Source organism: Oncorhynchus nerka, linkage group LG22 (genome assembly GCF_034236695.1).
Source record: "Oncorhynchus nerka isolate Pitt River linkage group LG22, Oner_Uvic_2.0, whole genome shotgun sequence".
Classification (NCBI taxonomy): Eukaryota; Metazoa; Chordata; class Actinopteri; order Salmoniformes; family Salmonidae; genus Oncorhynchus; species Oncorhynchus nerka.
Genome location: NC_088417.1, coordinates 32,347,485 through 32,363,830, shown reverse-complemented (window position 1 = coordinate 32,363,830; position 16,346 = coordinate 32,347,485). Strand labels below are relative to the sequence as shown.

Here is a 16,346-nt window from a genome sequence, read left to right as displayed (position 1 = left end):
CACACACAGGGCCACACACACACACAGGGCCACACACACACAGGGCCACACACACACACACACACAGGGCCACACACACACACACAGGGCCACACACACACACACAGGGCCACACACACCACACACAGGGCCACACACACACACAGGGCCACACACACACACAGGGCCACACACACACAAGTTTTGGTTCTACCCAGGGACCATGGTTGTGCAACACACAAAAGACAGGTTACACAGCATGCAGTGGATCCTTTGACCCAGCTGTCCAGTAAAGGTCAACTGGAGAAATGACAACAGGCTGTGTGAGAGCTGAACTCTGCCTCATGGAGGGATGGATGGTAGAGTTGTAGGTCGCTATAGATGCCCCTCTGGTCTCTGCTTAGTTATACATTTACAGTCCAGAACATCTCCTTAGCCTAGACCAAGCCAGTCACAAACTAGGTCCATTATTTAGAATGACGACTCAACAAGGAGCCAATCAGAGAGCGTGGATGCTCCGACACCATGTTTGGGCCCATAAAGCTCTGGTCACAATGTGTGCACTACATAAGGAATAGGGTGCCATTTGGGGCGCAAGGACAGAGTGATGCTGAGGCTAACCAGAGCAGGTCACACTGCAGGCTCACTGTCAGCCTCAGTCTGGACTATAGCTAAACACACAGATGACACCATCGGGCTCAACCACGCGTACAACTGTCTGTCATGATGAAACAAGAGTTGGGAGTCTGCTGCCAATGTCCGATTTAGTTTCACGTCAAATGTCCGAGCAGGAGGACCCTGAGGATAACCTTGTTGTTATGGCCATGAAAACAGTCAAATGTACCACTGGCAATGACTGGCATATGTACCCGAATAGAGGTAGAAATAATATATTCAGTTAAATCAAATCAACAAAACAGGCACATACTGTAACTTCTATATATGCACACTGAATTGAAACGGACAAGACGGATCTATATTTGACTGTTAGTTGAATCACAGACAAATCCAGATCATAGCCACAGCGAGTAGGTTTACACGCACAGGAACCATTCGATGTAGGCAGATTATGCAAGAATGTGAATTTACACCGATTAAAACACCTGCTTTTCTGAGCGCTCTCTCAAATGAGTAGGACATGCAGACACCTCAATGGGGGTTCCAGCGGATGTATTGATCTGTGTACGAGTCAGCACCAGGCGAGTGAGTGAGCCGCCCTCCTTTAGCGCAAACGAAGTGAGTTCGGAAAAACAAACGTCGTTTTACACAAACTTTCATACTTTCATACATCCCGAACTCCGAATCAAATGCGCTTCCCAGAAATAACATGGTCGCTGTAGTGGAATGTTTATTTTGAATAGACGACTTTCCACGTTTATCAGAGTGCCATCAGGTAGCCTGATTTCAGATGTGTCCACGGAGACAGGGTCATTAGGGACATCGCTATTCTTGCAATGTAAACGTCGGAATTAAATTACTATATGAAAATCTGACTAGCCACGACAAATCGCATTATTGTGTGCGTGGAACCGTACTCACAGCCAGTCCCTCAGAGACTCAGACTGAAGAACAGCAGCGTTTATCTCCAGCTTCAGACTATGTGGAACCTGGAGGGCAGAGTGCACTTTCTAGGAGACTATAAAGGGGAAGCATTCCTAGTAGGAGACCGGCATAGTGGTCCTAAAGCCTGGGGCACTGTGGCGCCCTCTGCTCACAAACACTGCTGTGTGTCCAACCATGAGTGGACGCCCTGTTTTTGGGGGAACGGGTCAGAGAATGACGTCTGTAGAAGTGGATCGGGGCACAGAGAGACATCTGCAGCTGTAGCTGAGAAGAAGTGCCGACCGACCAAACCACTGGGCACGCGCACACACACACACACACACACACACAACCTTGTTGAGGCAAGAGGTTCCACAAACCGCTAAAGAATTTGTGACGTGACGCCAACGATAGATCCTTTATGCACTTCATGGAGGATTCAAGAGGACGCACATTCTCAACTTTGCAGATAGTTCTGAATAGAGGTAGATTCACACACACACACACACACTTTGGAAGTCATTGGAAGCACATGTTATTCCACTATGTCATCAATCAATTAAAAATCCAATCCTAGCCTGGTGGGTTAACAACTGCAACCACTCAACGGCCAGCATGATGACATGGGCGAACGGACTGAAACAAGCTTATGTAATTACTTGATTAGATGTGTGAAACCACTGGTCTGTAACACTGTTGTATTGGAAACATTACAATTCCCTAAAGTAGATTTAAATTAATATATCCACAGCCGGCATTCCCCAATTCTCCAGAGCATGACACAACAACAATGGCACGACTACAATCGACAGCTACAGCAGTTCATAAAGAGACTAGCCATCTAGATCCCCTTAGAAAAGGCTTTTCTGAATAACAGAGGTCAATGGAAACGCCTCAGTATATTGCTTAGCGGTCAATGGAAACGCCTCAGTATATTGCTTAGCGGTCAATGGAAACGCCTCAGTATATTGCTTAGCGGTCAATGGAAACGCCTCAGTATATTGCTTAGCGGTCAATGGAAACGCCTCAGTATATTGCTTAGCGGTCAATGGAAACGCCTCAGTATATTGCTTAGCGGTCAATGGAAACGCCTCAGTATATTGCTTAGCGGTCAATGGAAACGCCTCAGTATATTGCTTAGCGGTCAATGGAAACGCCTCAGTATATTGCTTAGCGATGGACCTAGTTCTTAGAGGATGACGGTACATTTCGCAGACACCGAATCTCGTCGACGAGGTTAAGAGACCTATTACGACAGAGATGACCGAGCTCAATTCAAATCCAACTCAAATTCTGCTGTCACTAATAATATCCCTCCATAGAGGTGGCTAGCTACCGTGGCTACAGCAGGTTGATATGCAGCAGCAGCAGAGACAGGAGACCAGCTCACTTTCTCCCTCTAAAAGAGACAAGAGGAATGGGGTTTGTTAGTTAGAGCATCTCTCTCTCTCTCTCTCTCTCTCCATCTATTTGTCTCGCCGACCTTCCTCGTGGAGTGCTCGGCACACCAACCAACCTAACGCCCAAAATAGATTCCTTGAACTCGCGTCAAAACGAACCCAGCGGTCCCTTGCTTGCTCCCGGCCTCTTTACTTCCTCCTCATTTTGCAACCTACATTCCCACAGTGAGTCAAGGTGAGGCTCTCACCATCTCTCAAAAACAAAAAGCAGTCTTTCACAGGCCTCAGATCAAAAGCCGATTCAAGTCGACAAGCATAAACATACCGACAAGCATAAACAAACCGACTGAGTCACGAGTGTCAATATCCAACACAAGTCAACAATTAAAAAAAAATTAAAAAAAGATCACGTGGCTGTCGCTGTCCCCTCTGACCGACTGAAACACAGCATTCACAAAAACGATGTCATGTGCGCTCACATGTGTACACAAGGAATGAGCGAAGTTGCCTCGCCAATAAGAATGACCCCAACGAGCTGCACGGAGACGACTACTGCCTAGAGGCTTTGCCTGGTCAACCCAGGGTTTCTTTGATGCGAAAGAGAAGAGGGGCTCACCGGTCTTTGATGGACATCTGTCTAGCTGACATGGCTTCGGAGAGCTCCATGTCCTCCTGCTCCGACTGGACCAGGCTGTGTGCGTGTCCCAGACCACTGCTGCGGTCCGTGTGAGAGTCCGCTCCTCCCAGCTCCTGAGACAGCTGTGTGTGTGGAGCGAGAGACACGCTGCTCCTTAGTGGCCCTGCTGCTACTGCTGTTCTCAGCGATGACACGCTGGGCTCCGGCAGCTCTGCGCACGCACACACACACACACATTAGGAGAGCTCCTAGCACAATCAATAACCAGCAGGCAGAGCAAAAGCCACATCAAACACACAATCATGTTGACATGAACGCACGCGCACACACACACACACACACACAAATCCACACTCACTTATCAAGAAGCTGGAAGCGGCTGACGAAAAGCGGCCACTAAGTGTTAAAAGCCTCAGCCTAGTTTCTCCTCTAGTTGTGTGAACTCTAACAGAGAACCTCCCTCTACAGAAGCCACAACGTAACACAGTCGACTAACCAGTAAGTGTTCCTCTCGCTCTTCACCTAGTTCTCCCTCTGTGGCCCCCTGGACACTACTAGCCCTCCTCTCCCAGTCTTTCTCTCTATGCCTCTCTGCATCTAGCAACTGGCCTCTCCCTCCCTCCCTCAGTCTGTCTGTCTTGACATATTTCTTCTGACTGGTCCGTGCCCTAGCAGACTGGGGGACAAGTCAAACGCTGATGCAGACTGATGAGACAAACCGGGGCGAGCCAGCTAGCGTCTACCCACTGTCAAATAAGGGAAAGCTTGAAGGGAAACCACAGCCAGTGTGTGTGAACATAATTTACAGACAACAGGAAATTTGTTTTTTTTTAACGAGAGATCAAGCCTCTGGTACGTGAAGTGTGGTAGTATTAGCTATGTTGACATGTGAGTAGTGTAGATGGATTTACTATACAACAGGAGCATAGAAGTGGGTGCACCAAGACACAGACAGCTAACATGATCTGTCGAATGACCGTAATGGGAAATTCATTCATAAGACTCACACACACACCAATGATCACTCATATGAGGGAGAGAGGAGAGAATTCATTTGAAGTGGATTTTGAAAAAGTATGAGTGAACAAGAGGCAAAGTGAGAGAAAGTGAAAGAAACAGAAAAGACATCTTTCCTACGGTCAGGCTTGTTCCCCTAGAGGTTTATCTTACCAGTGCTGACGACCTTTGACCCAAGACTGTCTGGGTCCTGCAGTTCTTGTGATAACGGTCTTAGATAGCCCGTCTGCTCCTGGTGCAGTCTCTGGTCCTGGCTCTCTGATCTCATCAACGAGCGCTGGGGCTCCACAGCCTCACCTCTCCTGGCTACACGCTGCACCTCCTCCCACTCCGTCCCCCCAGACCAGGCCGGAGGCTGGGGCAGGGGGGCCTGTCTGACAACTCCCTCTGGAGAGGGCAGCTTCCTCTTCCCTCCTCCCAGACCATGCTCCTCTTCTTGGGGGAGGACTGTGGTCGTGTCAGCCTGGTGGCTCTGGAGATCCAGAGAGGCCTGGTGGTGGGGGCCGGGCACAGACTTCCAGACGGCACTGAAGGGTTCTGTGATCTGGGTGGGAGGACTGGTGTGCCGGGGGATGGAGCTCTCGTAGTACCCAGGGTTGGGTGCAGCGAGAGCGGCCTCGGCGGGGCTACCCCCGCAATCCCTGGCCAGGTGGATGTCCCCTGCGTGGTCTGTGGAGACCGTGGCCCCAGGTCTGAGAGCTGATGAGGAGAGCTGGTCGAACCTGGCCCCGGCTTGGATCTGTGTGGAGGGAAAAGCGGGAGCGAGACAGAGGGGGAGGAAGGAAAGCGAGATAACAGAGAGAGCGAGTGATCAAAGAGAAAGAGGGGGAAAAAAACAAGGTCAGCAGGAGAGGGCGAAAGTTCACTCAGCAGAGGCGCTTGTCCACCCGGTAACAGAGGCAGCAAGGCTACCAGACAGACAATGGATCTCTAGATAATCACGCTGACTAATCACAGTGACACTCATTGCACTTCCTGCCCGTGTGGTTCAAAAGAACTGCAGTCTGGCTAGCCAATCACAGCCCACATCACAAAGCCATGCCCGACCAGTCATGTCGCCCGCCACCCCACCCCCCCTGACAACCACAAAGCACAATGAGTCCAGGGTCATATTCACTGGTAACCAAAAAGAAGCAGACCGAAACAGGGAGTGACCTAAGATCCACTTGTTTTCGTTTTTGGTTGCAAAACATTTTGCTACAGTCTGCACTAATGAACAGAACCCAGATACAGCCAACATTCTGAAGGGCAGGATGAGTTCAGCCACCCACTCTCGCTCTCTATTCACAGAATCATGCTCCAAGAATAACGCCGAATCAGTCTTTTCAAGGATGAGGAGATACTGACGCAATCATCCATTCATTTAGCATTGATCCAAAAATGTCACTTCTCAACTGACAAAAATCTGATTAAAAAAAAAAAATCAACAAAAAAATCTGATGTTACTCAATAAAGCGAACACCTCAAGATGTTCCCTTTTAAGAAGAGTCTCATCTTTGTGGTGACATCATTTCCACATCCTGTTGTGGTCTGAAGATGTTCCACACATGTATTATGATTACTCAGCGGACAGCATCAAGTTCAAGGACGTTCCTCATCTTCTAAGTCAAAGGACAGATGGGGGGAATCTGGTTTTTGACTGCGTTGAACCTTAGAGTTCCTGTGCTTCAACCCTATAATGTATGGCGTACTAACCAGTCCAAGAAGTCCATTCTTTCGTCCCGCTCTTTCAGTCACAACAACCTTGTTTCCACAGTGACTGGTGGGAGATGAACCCTGCCTGACAAATACCTGCATTCAGTCCATCCCTCCATTCAGAGAATGAACCAGGGAGCAGCCCTTTGTCCTCCTCTCCTCCACCACAGCGGGTTCTTTCATGCCAAAGAGCAGCTCAGTGAAATAATGGGAATGCGGTGCCATTTGGGACTAAGCCATTCCCAGCCTTCGTCCGCACATCACACAACAATGTCTTCGTCACAGGCCAATGAAGAACGAGCAGCAGAAGCCACACGTGCGTATTGAATCAGTGCGTATTGAATCAGTGCGTATTGAATCAGTGCGTATTGAATCAGGCTTTTCTTCAAAAGCTTCTAGGGCATGCGATGCCACTGTACTCCACTTTCAGACGAAGCAGCCCCGGATTAAATCAGAAGAGCATCCCACACTCAAAACGTCTCTCTAATGAAGATGACGTTCTAATTTGGGTCAATGCAACAGTTCTGAGTGCGGCGGTTTCAAGAACCACATGAAACGGCCTCATGATAGACTGAAATGGGACGCTTGCTGCTTGCCCAGATAATGCTATTGCATGTTCTATAACTGTGCAACAAAACGACGACAAGAAGCACATTGACGATGCTAAAGTGTTGCCAAGAGCCAAGCGTAACACTAGTTGCAGGTAAACGCAGGGACACTGGTGAGCCAAAATGGCCGCAGTGCCATGGTAGAGCCTTACTTGTGTAATGCCGCACTGGCCCTGAGGGACTTCTACTGGGCCCTCGTCACACAGCTCCTGTTCATCAAAAGTGTCTGTGTCTGAGGGGTCCTGTTCCAGAGATACATACAGTCTCACACACTTAGGAAAAAGGTGTGCGAGTGCGAGTGAAACATTTCTTTGAAACGATATTAAACAGGGTGCCACAAAAAAACACAATGGGTTATGTTGAAAGTGGGATAAGAGGGTTGAATCAACGTTAGAACGAGATAAGGAATAGCCATCTAAGAAGGGTTATAGTAAATGATTACAGCAATGATCACGTCACAGAGATCGATAGAACCCCTCCTACCGGCACCATTTACTGTAAATAAATAAATACATCTCTTCCTACCGGCACCATTTACTGTCAATAAATACATCTCTTCCTACCGGCACCATTTACTGTAAATAAATACATCTCTTCCTACCGGCACCATTTACTGTAAATAAATACATCTCTTCCTACCGGCACCATTTACTGTAAATAAATACATCTCTTCCTACCGGCACCATTTACTGTAAATAAATACATCTCTCTTCCTACCTGCTCCATGTCTCCCAGGGTTATGGGCTGGGTCTGGTAGCGGGCGTTGGCCCTGCGCCCCCTGGTATCAGGCCTGGTCCGGGTCACCCTGGTAGCAGGCTGGGCCAGCCTGTTGAACAGAGCCATCTTCTCTGCCAGGCTGAGGGTGGACAGATCTGGCTCTGCATCCCCATGGCCCTGCTGGGTTTTTGGATTGGTTTTACAATTTAAAAAACAATTCAACCACACATGTCGATACAACACATTTAAAATCATTGAGGATAACACAAAAATTAAAAAAAACTCTCAAAAACACATTTCCATTGTGGTCCTATCATTCACCAAAACATACATGGTGCCGGGCCTGTGTCTCCTCGGGGGGAGAGGAGGTCTGGAGGAGCATGGTGGTGATGCGCTGCCCCTCTCTCTGGGCCTCCAGGGCATCCTGGACTCGCCGTGCCTCCCTGGCCTGCTCCTTGGCCGCAGCGCTTCGCTGTGAGGACGCCTGCAGACTGGGAGGAGGAACACCCACAGAGGGGGAGACGGGGAGAAAAACATGAAGGCAGGCCGGAACATGCAGGCCAGAGAGCCATGCTACACACAGAGACAGGGTGTACAGTCTAGTGCATAGCCCACAGTGTGGACAAATACACTGTCATTGTGATTTGTCAACCGGGCAATACAATCTCTGTGCTACATCTTTTGAGAGGTTGAAAGAGATCTTGGATACCATTAATTTGACAACAGTGTAAGATCATAAAGGGTTAAGAAAAGAGAAAATTGCAACAGATTAAACACGCAGGTTGTTCCCGCAAAATACACAAGGGGGCGCCACACATCCAAAGACTACTCCTGACCTGGTGAGAACAAATTTATAGTAACAATTTCCACAAAACCAAAAGGTTAATATAACCAAACACAGACTCTGTTTGGACCAAATGCTAGTCCGCTTCCAAAAACAACATTGAAAAACCAACCATGCATTCAACCAATGTAGCTGCTGTTAAATTGTAGCCTTGTCCCAGATGTGTTTGTGCAGTCTTTCCAACTCAAATGGTCAGAGTTGGTAAGACAGCACAAAACAGATTTGGGACCAAGCTAGTGAGATTAGTGCCTGGGCCAGGTCAGGTTGACCCCTAACCTCTAAAACACCATGCACACGCGTGTGCTGACGTGTGTGTACCTGTACGGTGTCACAGTGCAGCTGACTAGTGTGGGGCTCGGTATGCGTGCTAGGGTCGTATCGACAGACACAGTTTGTGACGAGGGAGCCGGGACACTTTACAGTGACAGTACAGACAGGGACAGACAGAGGGGACAGAGACAGAGTCACACGGGGACACAGGTGACAACAGGAAGAGAGAGAGGACAGAAGGAGAAGAAAAGATCCAGAAAATTCTTTAAAAGGGCAAGGAAAACATACAAATAATGGAATTCCTCTGTGAATGAAGATGGTAGACTTCACAATAAGACAGAGTATAGTGAGTATATTGTATAGTGGATATTTTCTACGGATCAGTGGCAAGCCCCGTGACTTGTTAGCCACTTTCTCCATCCTCCCAGTATTAACCAACTGACTGGAACCAACAGGCAAATCACATATCATGTTCTCAAATCAAAACACTGACTGTGGCAATCGATCAACGAAATGGCTCCGTCCCAAATGGCACCCTATTACCTACAGAGTGCACTACTTTTGTTTTGACCAGGGCCCATATGGCGCTGATCAAAAGTAGCGCACCGTGTCGGGAAAAGGGTGCCATTTGGGACGTATCAAAAGGTGGCACATCAAATAGCAGAGTTGGCCAACAGGCTAGGAATGTGAGAACAATATATTGGAACATACAGTATGTCAGAATTAACATAGCACCTGAATCACATTAACTGTGACTCAGAGAGCCAACAGTATCACCTCTCAGAACAGAGGGAGTGACGCTTAAGTTTGAGGTTTTGACAGGTAACCCATAGCTATCGAGTCTGTTTCCTAATGTGTTGACATCAAAGGTTGAGGTCATTTTACAGGTTCATGGGTTGAGGTTTAAAACAACTAGCCCACACTCCTCTCCAGCTCTTCCACCACACAGGCAGCTGAGAGAGAGGGGAGAGAGAAACGGAGGAACGGAAGGATGAAGGAATAAAGAGATGGAGGGAGAGGGAGGTGTAGTTGGGACTTACGTGGCAGCAACGACCACCTCCTCAGTGGTGACTGGCTGGGTACGGGAGCGGTCCTGGATGCGTCTCAGTCGCCTCTCGATGGCCGCGTTCCGGGACTGGGGTTTGGGGGCACCCCCGTCAGTGCTCCTCTCCAACTCCTGCCAGAGGCCATGCATGGAGACCAAAGTAATGTGTCATCATTTCAACGCAAAGCTCAAACTATCAGTTTTAAGGGAACCCAATAGATACAAATCTACTTGAACATAATTCCAATACAGACTAAAGAAACATGTTCAGTTAAACCAGAGCCTCTGGAGATGCCCAAGTACCTAATCAAAAGAGCGGAAGAAATGGTTGTTGCAAGGTTTGTTTTTGTAAATCTTTACGAAGCGTTTGCATAGAGAGTGAAGGTGGACTGTCTTAAAATATGAGGACAGAGTGCATCATGATGTAGCCCAAGATGTTAGCATGAGACAGATTGAAGAGAAAGCACGCGATCACTGTTCTTGACATTTGCCCGAGTGCCTGCAAAGACGGTCTATGTGCTGACAAGATACTAACGTCTCCATTCTAACAAATGGAAATTAAGGTGTGCAAAGGGGCAGGTGTCACCCGCGTCCACTTATATCAGTACATTCGTGCAAGCATTACCAAACGTATATTTGATCAAATAGGCCTCGCATAGCAAATGAGCAATTAAATGTTATGTTGACCTAACTTAAAACTCTCATTGACCTCCATACAAAAAAATGCCCGTATATAAAACATTCGGCTTTATTGGTGTGTGAACATTTTTGGGGCGGGTCAGCTCTCACTTCGCCTCGTGCCGGTGTGCTCTATTGCCAACTCCTGGTGGAATTGTCATGCCAACGACAGCGATGGAGTTGGCAAGAGCACAAAGGCTTGGCCCGCTCTGCTTGAGCAAACTATGACTTCAGTTCAGAAAATATGCGGTCTCTGTGTTATTGCTATGGCTTGGACAGCTATGCACTTCTTGACAGTATATTCCACATGCAAGTTGGCCAAAAGACGACTCTGTATGGAAAAGTAGACCGTTTCAATGCTTTTGTAGTTGATTAGTGGCATATTTCTCTCCGTCGGTCTGTGTCGGGCCTAAATCAAGCTCAGAGTCAGCTGCTCCGCTCGCAGCAATGTGTGGAGTAACTGAGTCACAGAGAAGGAACGCTGTGTGTGTGTGTGTGTGTGTGTGTGTGTGTGTGTACAAGGTCATGTCCACGACCTTGCTACCCGGACGCAACATAAACACAGGTGAGAGAAAACACCAAAGCAACATTGTGTTCTTTCGTACCCTGAAAAGAGACCGCTTGGCTGCAACACTCAACTTGGCCCTCTCATCCAACTTCTCTTCATCCGCTAGAGAGCAAGAGAGAGAAGAAACCGACAGACAGAGAGAGAGAGAGAGAAACAGACAGAGAGGGGAGGAACCGAGAGAGAAAGATGATAGCAAAGTGTCAAAAAATCCAAAGTGTCAAATGGAGCCAGATTCTGAGAATCTTGAAAACCAATTCCCATAATAAAACAGCTTGCTTGAATCATGAACAAAACAGTGACTTTAAATACCAGTCCAATACCTGCAAATTGAAGTACTACAGGCCAAAGGTTTTATAATCCTCATCATCTGTAATGTGTATAAAACAAAGACGAGCTAAACCTGCACTGATGCAAGTGACCGCAGTGTGTTTGGGAGGCAGACCGATCAGCAGAGACAGACATACAGGTGTGATCTGAGAGGGGTATGTCCCAAATGGCACGCTATTCTCTATGTAGTGCCATACTTTTCACCAGAGCCCTGGTCTAAAAGCACTAAACTATATAGGGAATAGGGTATCATTTCAGACACACTGCAGGACAGTATGACATCACCTTGAAAGCATCCCCTTTGACTGACACCGCACTACACTGCTGACTGACTGAGGGTGTGTGTGTCTGTGTGTTTATAGGAACCAGATGGAAGAATAGTACTCTGCTCAGTAAAACCGTAGCCATGTTATGCTACTGTGAACACCAATAATGACTCTATAAAACTAGTTCAAATGTTTTTATTTTCGACATTGTAAAAATCAGCAGTGTACTGACGAGCCTTGCGTCATTAGGCGGTTCTCATTAAAGGGAATCTTTCTAAAATGTTTACAGACCTGCGGAACGTAAACGTATTAACTTGACACGATGGCACGCACTTTTACTTTGCAAAGCTCAGCTACAAAAGTCCTTTTCATCTTTTCCCAATGAAGTTCAAAAGGAACTTACCTTCAGTGCTGGGTAGATCTGGGCCCAAACAAGACCTTCAGGAGAAAAGGAAAAACCAGCACTGAAGCAGTGAAATTCACCAGGACTCACATATTATTCATCCATTATCAAGTGGTATGAAATCGATGGTAAAGGACTGCTACTGTGAGTACAGCTACCAGAGAGGCAGTGGAGCGATTGAGAGCAGACAGAAAGCAGCAGCCACAGGGGTAATGTGATGGGGTAGGTGGTGTTCAGAAATTACACCGGCGGGTGAGTCCCAAATGGCCCCCTATTCCCTATGTAATGCACGACCATAGGCCTCTGGTCAAAAGTTGTGCACTACATAGGGAATAGGGTGCCATTTGAGACGCATGCACAGAAATCAGATTGCAACAGAGAGACTTGTCCTGTCTAAGGCATTACAGAAATAAGTCTGCTGAAGAGAGAGAGAGAGGACTGCTAGACCTTAAACAGTAAACTAAAGGAGTGATTCATCTGCCCGCGGGTCACAGGACATATCCACTGGCAGGATAGACTCGGCATGCAGGCGGCAGACCTTTGGGGTAAAAATGTGTTAACCCACTGTTCCCTGGGCGGCGAAGATATGGGTGTTGATTAAGGCAGCCCTCCACACATCCCTGATTCAGAGGGGTTGGGTTAACGGCAGAACACATGTTTCAGTTGTACAACTGACTCGGTATCCCCCTTTCCATTTCTAATCGCCTGTCTAACTCTGCAGCCCGGCTGAAGAGCCTCCGCACCCTCCACTGGCTTCCGGTTGAAACTCACATCCACTACAAGACCATGCATGGTACTTGCCTATGGACCAGCAAGAGGAACGGTCCCTCCTTACCTTCAGGCTACGCTCAAACCCTACTCTCCAACCCGAGCCCTCCGTTCTGCCACCGCAGGTCTCTTGGCCCTCCCCACCTCTACAGGAGGGCAAGTTCCCGCTTAGCCCAAGATTTTCTCCGTCTTGGCACCCCAATGGTGGAGCCAGCTTCCCCCTGAAGCGAGTTCCTTCCCATCTTCCCGAAAAACATCTGAAACTGTACCTCTAACGAGCATCTTAAAATAACCCCTCCGCCACGTAAAAAAAACCACATAATTAAAATGAACACAAGTCTTTCCTGAACTAACATCGCACTTCACTTTTTTCACCTACTGATATATAAGTAGTTGCGGAAAAGTGTACCTTTTATGACAGAGATGTGTGGTTGTCCCACCTAGCCATCTTAAAAGGAAGGCACTAACTAACTAAGTCACACTGGATAAGAGCGTCTGCTAAATCAGGGTTTCCTCTAACTCCGTTCTGGTGTCCACCTGGGTGTCCACCTTTTGGTTTTTGCCCTGGATAAGCCTGTGTGCCTACGTACATGATATGTGAACACACAAACACGCCGTCGGCTAGTGCGTGATCCACAGTTGATTAAAGAAATGGTCTAGGGTTGCAAAGCTACCTGTAATTTACCAAAGTTACCAGAATATTTAGTAATTTTGGTGATTAACAGAAAATCGAATCATACTTCATTTTTTATATCCATGTCCATATGTTTCTATTATATATACCATATAGTTGAAAAGAAACTAGCTTATTATTTTCGCTATTGACTTTTTATAAAACTGCCACCAGTTTGAATACGTGTTGAATAATTGTATATATTTGACATGTGATAAGGCAAGACAATTACAGACACCTGCGATAACCTGAAGTAAAGTTCCCAGTAATATACCCTCCCTTTGCAACCCTACTCATGTCAGTCTAAACTAACACTTCCTTACACGACCCTCTCTATAGTGTTTTCCTGAGGGGAGAAATTAGGACTATATTTGCCATGCATGAAAACACCCACACAGCCTACAGTACATGCGGCCTGAGAGAGAATGCATAGGTTTCTGGATGAGCCTGTGTAGTGTGCTCCTTCACAGCAGACTACTAGCCACTCTCTCTAGTCTTCACCCATGGGAAGCGAGGACTAATTCTGTGTTTGCCATGCGTTTAAAAAAAATTTTTTTAAAACACAGTACACACACACTGTACCTATCAGACAGCTGTCTCTCAGCCGAGGTGATGGGCTGGGTCCTAAACCTCTCGGAAGTCTTTCTACTCTCTCCGGGGGAGATGTAGAGTCTGGGCCTGCGCCCCCTGTCCCCCCTCCACGGGACATCCGTACTGTCCCGCTGCCCTCGCCAGGGGACCCCCGTACCCCCCGGGTACACCAACTCTACCTCTTCCTCCCTTCGGGGCGCAACGCAGACAGGGAGAAGGGGCGATGAAGAAAGGAAAGAGGAAAATAGCAAGGTGAGGGAACGAAAGAAAGAGCAGGGAAAGATATGCAGTCATTTAACAGAGGCGAGCTTCCGCACAAAATCCCAACCCCTGATTCTCTACATTGGAGGAGCAGAGGGAAGCCATTGGCATGCAAAGATTTGCTTGATTGGCGACTACGTCGTGTTACACACACAACACACACCCCCCATACTGTCCATCAGCTAGTCCAGGCACTCAGCCCAAGAGAAAGCAGCAGTCAACCCCCCGCCGCGAAACGCTCTACTGCTAGCGTTAGTGATCGGATGAGTGTTTCTACTATGCGTTAGTAGAAGAAACCCTGTTCAGAATAATCACACCGATTATTTCAGTCAGGAGGAGGTAGGTGTTAGCTAGGCAGGGCAGGGCAGCGAGCGAGTTCCTGATAGAAGCCAGCAGCAGCTCCTAGCAGAATGGATTGTAGAACAGCACTGTACTACAGAACAGAACCACCTACAGCTTTGTTTGCCTGACGACTGGGGCAGTAGCAGTCGTAGCACCCTCCAGGTAGGAGTGGCGAAGCTTGGCCACAGAGACACGAGCGTCCCTGGTCTCTGGAGGGCTCCGGTGTCCGTTACTGATCCCATCCTCACTGGCCCATTGTTGCAGGACTGCTGCCTCTCTGACCCACCCTGGCCCTGGTTCTTGTGTCTTGGGGATGGAGCCTCTAGGGGCCCCAGTGTCCGACGTGGGGCGCCTGGAGGAGACGGGAGCGTCTGTGGTCATGGCTCCTCCCCTGGTCTGGATGTAAATGGCATCGTCATTCCGCGGTTGTTGGCGCTCCTCTGAGGCTCTGACCTCTGCGGCCAGCAGGCGGGAGACGTGTTCCCCTGTAGGTCTGATTGGTTCAGGGTCTGTGTCCGGTTCCTCCAGTCTCATCCTGGTTCTCCCTCCTCCCATGCACCCTCCTCTGGGCCCCTCCGGCTCAGCCTTCCTCCCGTGTCCTACTCCCTGGCCTTCTCGGGCCCTGCTGTAGCCAGCATGCTCCTCTTCTCTCCTGGGGCCGCTCCCACGCGGGTCCTCTGTGCTCTTCTCCCTGCGTCTGATCTCCGATGGCAGCACAGCTTTCCTGCTCTTCAGTAGTCCCTCCGTCCTCACTTCCTGTCTGCCCTCCCTATGGCCGCCCCTCTCCTCATCCACCTCTCCCTCCATGTCCTCTTCCTCCTGCGGCTGAGGCTTGGGGCTGCTGTGCCTTGGGACCGGGGCCGGTGTCCATGGACAGATAGCTGGGGTCATCACTCAGCCCAGAACGGGTGAGCTGAGGCTGGGGGTGAGAGTAGGCTGGCTGTGGGCCTGGAGGGTTGGTGGTGGTGTAGGCTGGAGCCTGGTGGTCATGGTGGTGGGCTGTGGGGAAGGTGGTGGCCCGGGGCTGGGGGTGTCTCCTGTACAGGGGGGCCTCAGCGACACGGTGGCCCAGCTCTGGACTCAGTCGGATTCCCTCCTCCTTGACGAGCCTCTCCCTAACTCTGATTCTTCAGGGAGAGACCGAGAGGGTTAAAAACTTGCTGCAGTTTGTACTGAAACTCAGACTGCAGCGAGAAAAGAGAAATAATGGTGAAAGCCCAACACATCCCTTTCCTTCCCTCAGCCATAAATCATTCCCTTTCCCCTCTACCCCTCTCAACCCCTCCTCCTCCTTATGCGTCTCCATTTATTTGTCAAAATGTCATCAGTATCACAGATATCCCCAGAGAAAAATAGTCCTATGAATGTACTGTAATACCATCTGACCAGTGAGATACTAATGCAAAATGCACGAAGAACTAAAATAAACAGGGAATCAAATTGGCCGCAGTGCACAGTCAGACCACATGCTGAAAGGTGGTGGGGGTTGGTTGGTAACATGCTAGGCTAGCTAGCAGCCGTTGTCAGGTGGTGGCTAATGCAACGCTAACAGTAGCACTTGTAAGACTTGTATGTGATGGTTGTGGGGTTCTGGGAGTAGTCCCTCCCTCTCCTCTGCCTTCTCTCGTCACCCGTCTCTACTACTCAAGGTCAGGGAGGACTCTTCCACAACAGTCTTCCACAGCTGAGTAGGCCAGTGCCTGGATTCACAGAAC

General features: G+C 48.6%; 1 protein-coding gene across 1 annotated transcript in view; it reads right to left on the bottom strand.

Moving 5' to 3' along the window:
- svila (supervillin a) overlaps nt 1-16,346 on the bottom strand; it is a 64,996-nt gene that overhangs the window by 27,221 nt on the left and 21,429 nt on the right. The window contains 12 exon segments of the mRNA XM_065007130.1: nt 3,538-3,769; nt 4,729-5,314; nt 7,031-7,120; nt 7,596-7,772; nt 7,927-8,086; nt 8,758-8,853; nt 9,750-9,886; nt 11,038-11,102; nt 11,997-12,031; nt 14,020-14,217; nt 14,744-15,463; nt 15,465-15,758. Of these exon segments, the coding sequence (XP_064863202.1) occupies nt 3,538-3,769; nt 4,729-5,314; nt 7,031-7,120; nt 7,596-7,772; nt 7,927-8,086; nt 8,758-8,853; nt 9,750-9,886; nt 11,038-11,102; nt 11,997-12,031; nt 14,020-14,217; nt 14,744-15,463; nt 15,465-15,758 (2,790 nt within the window).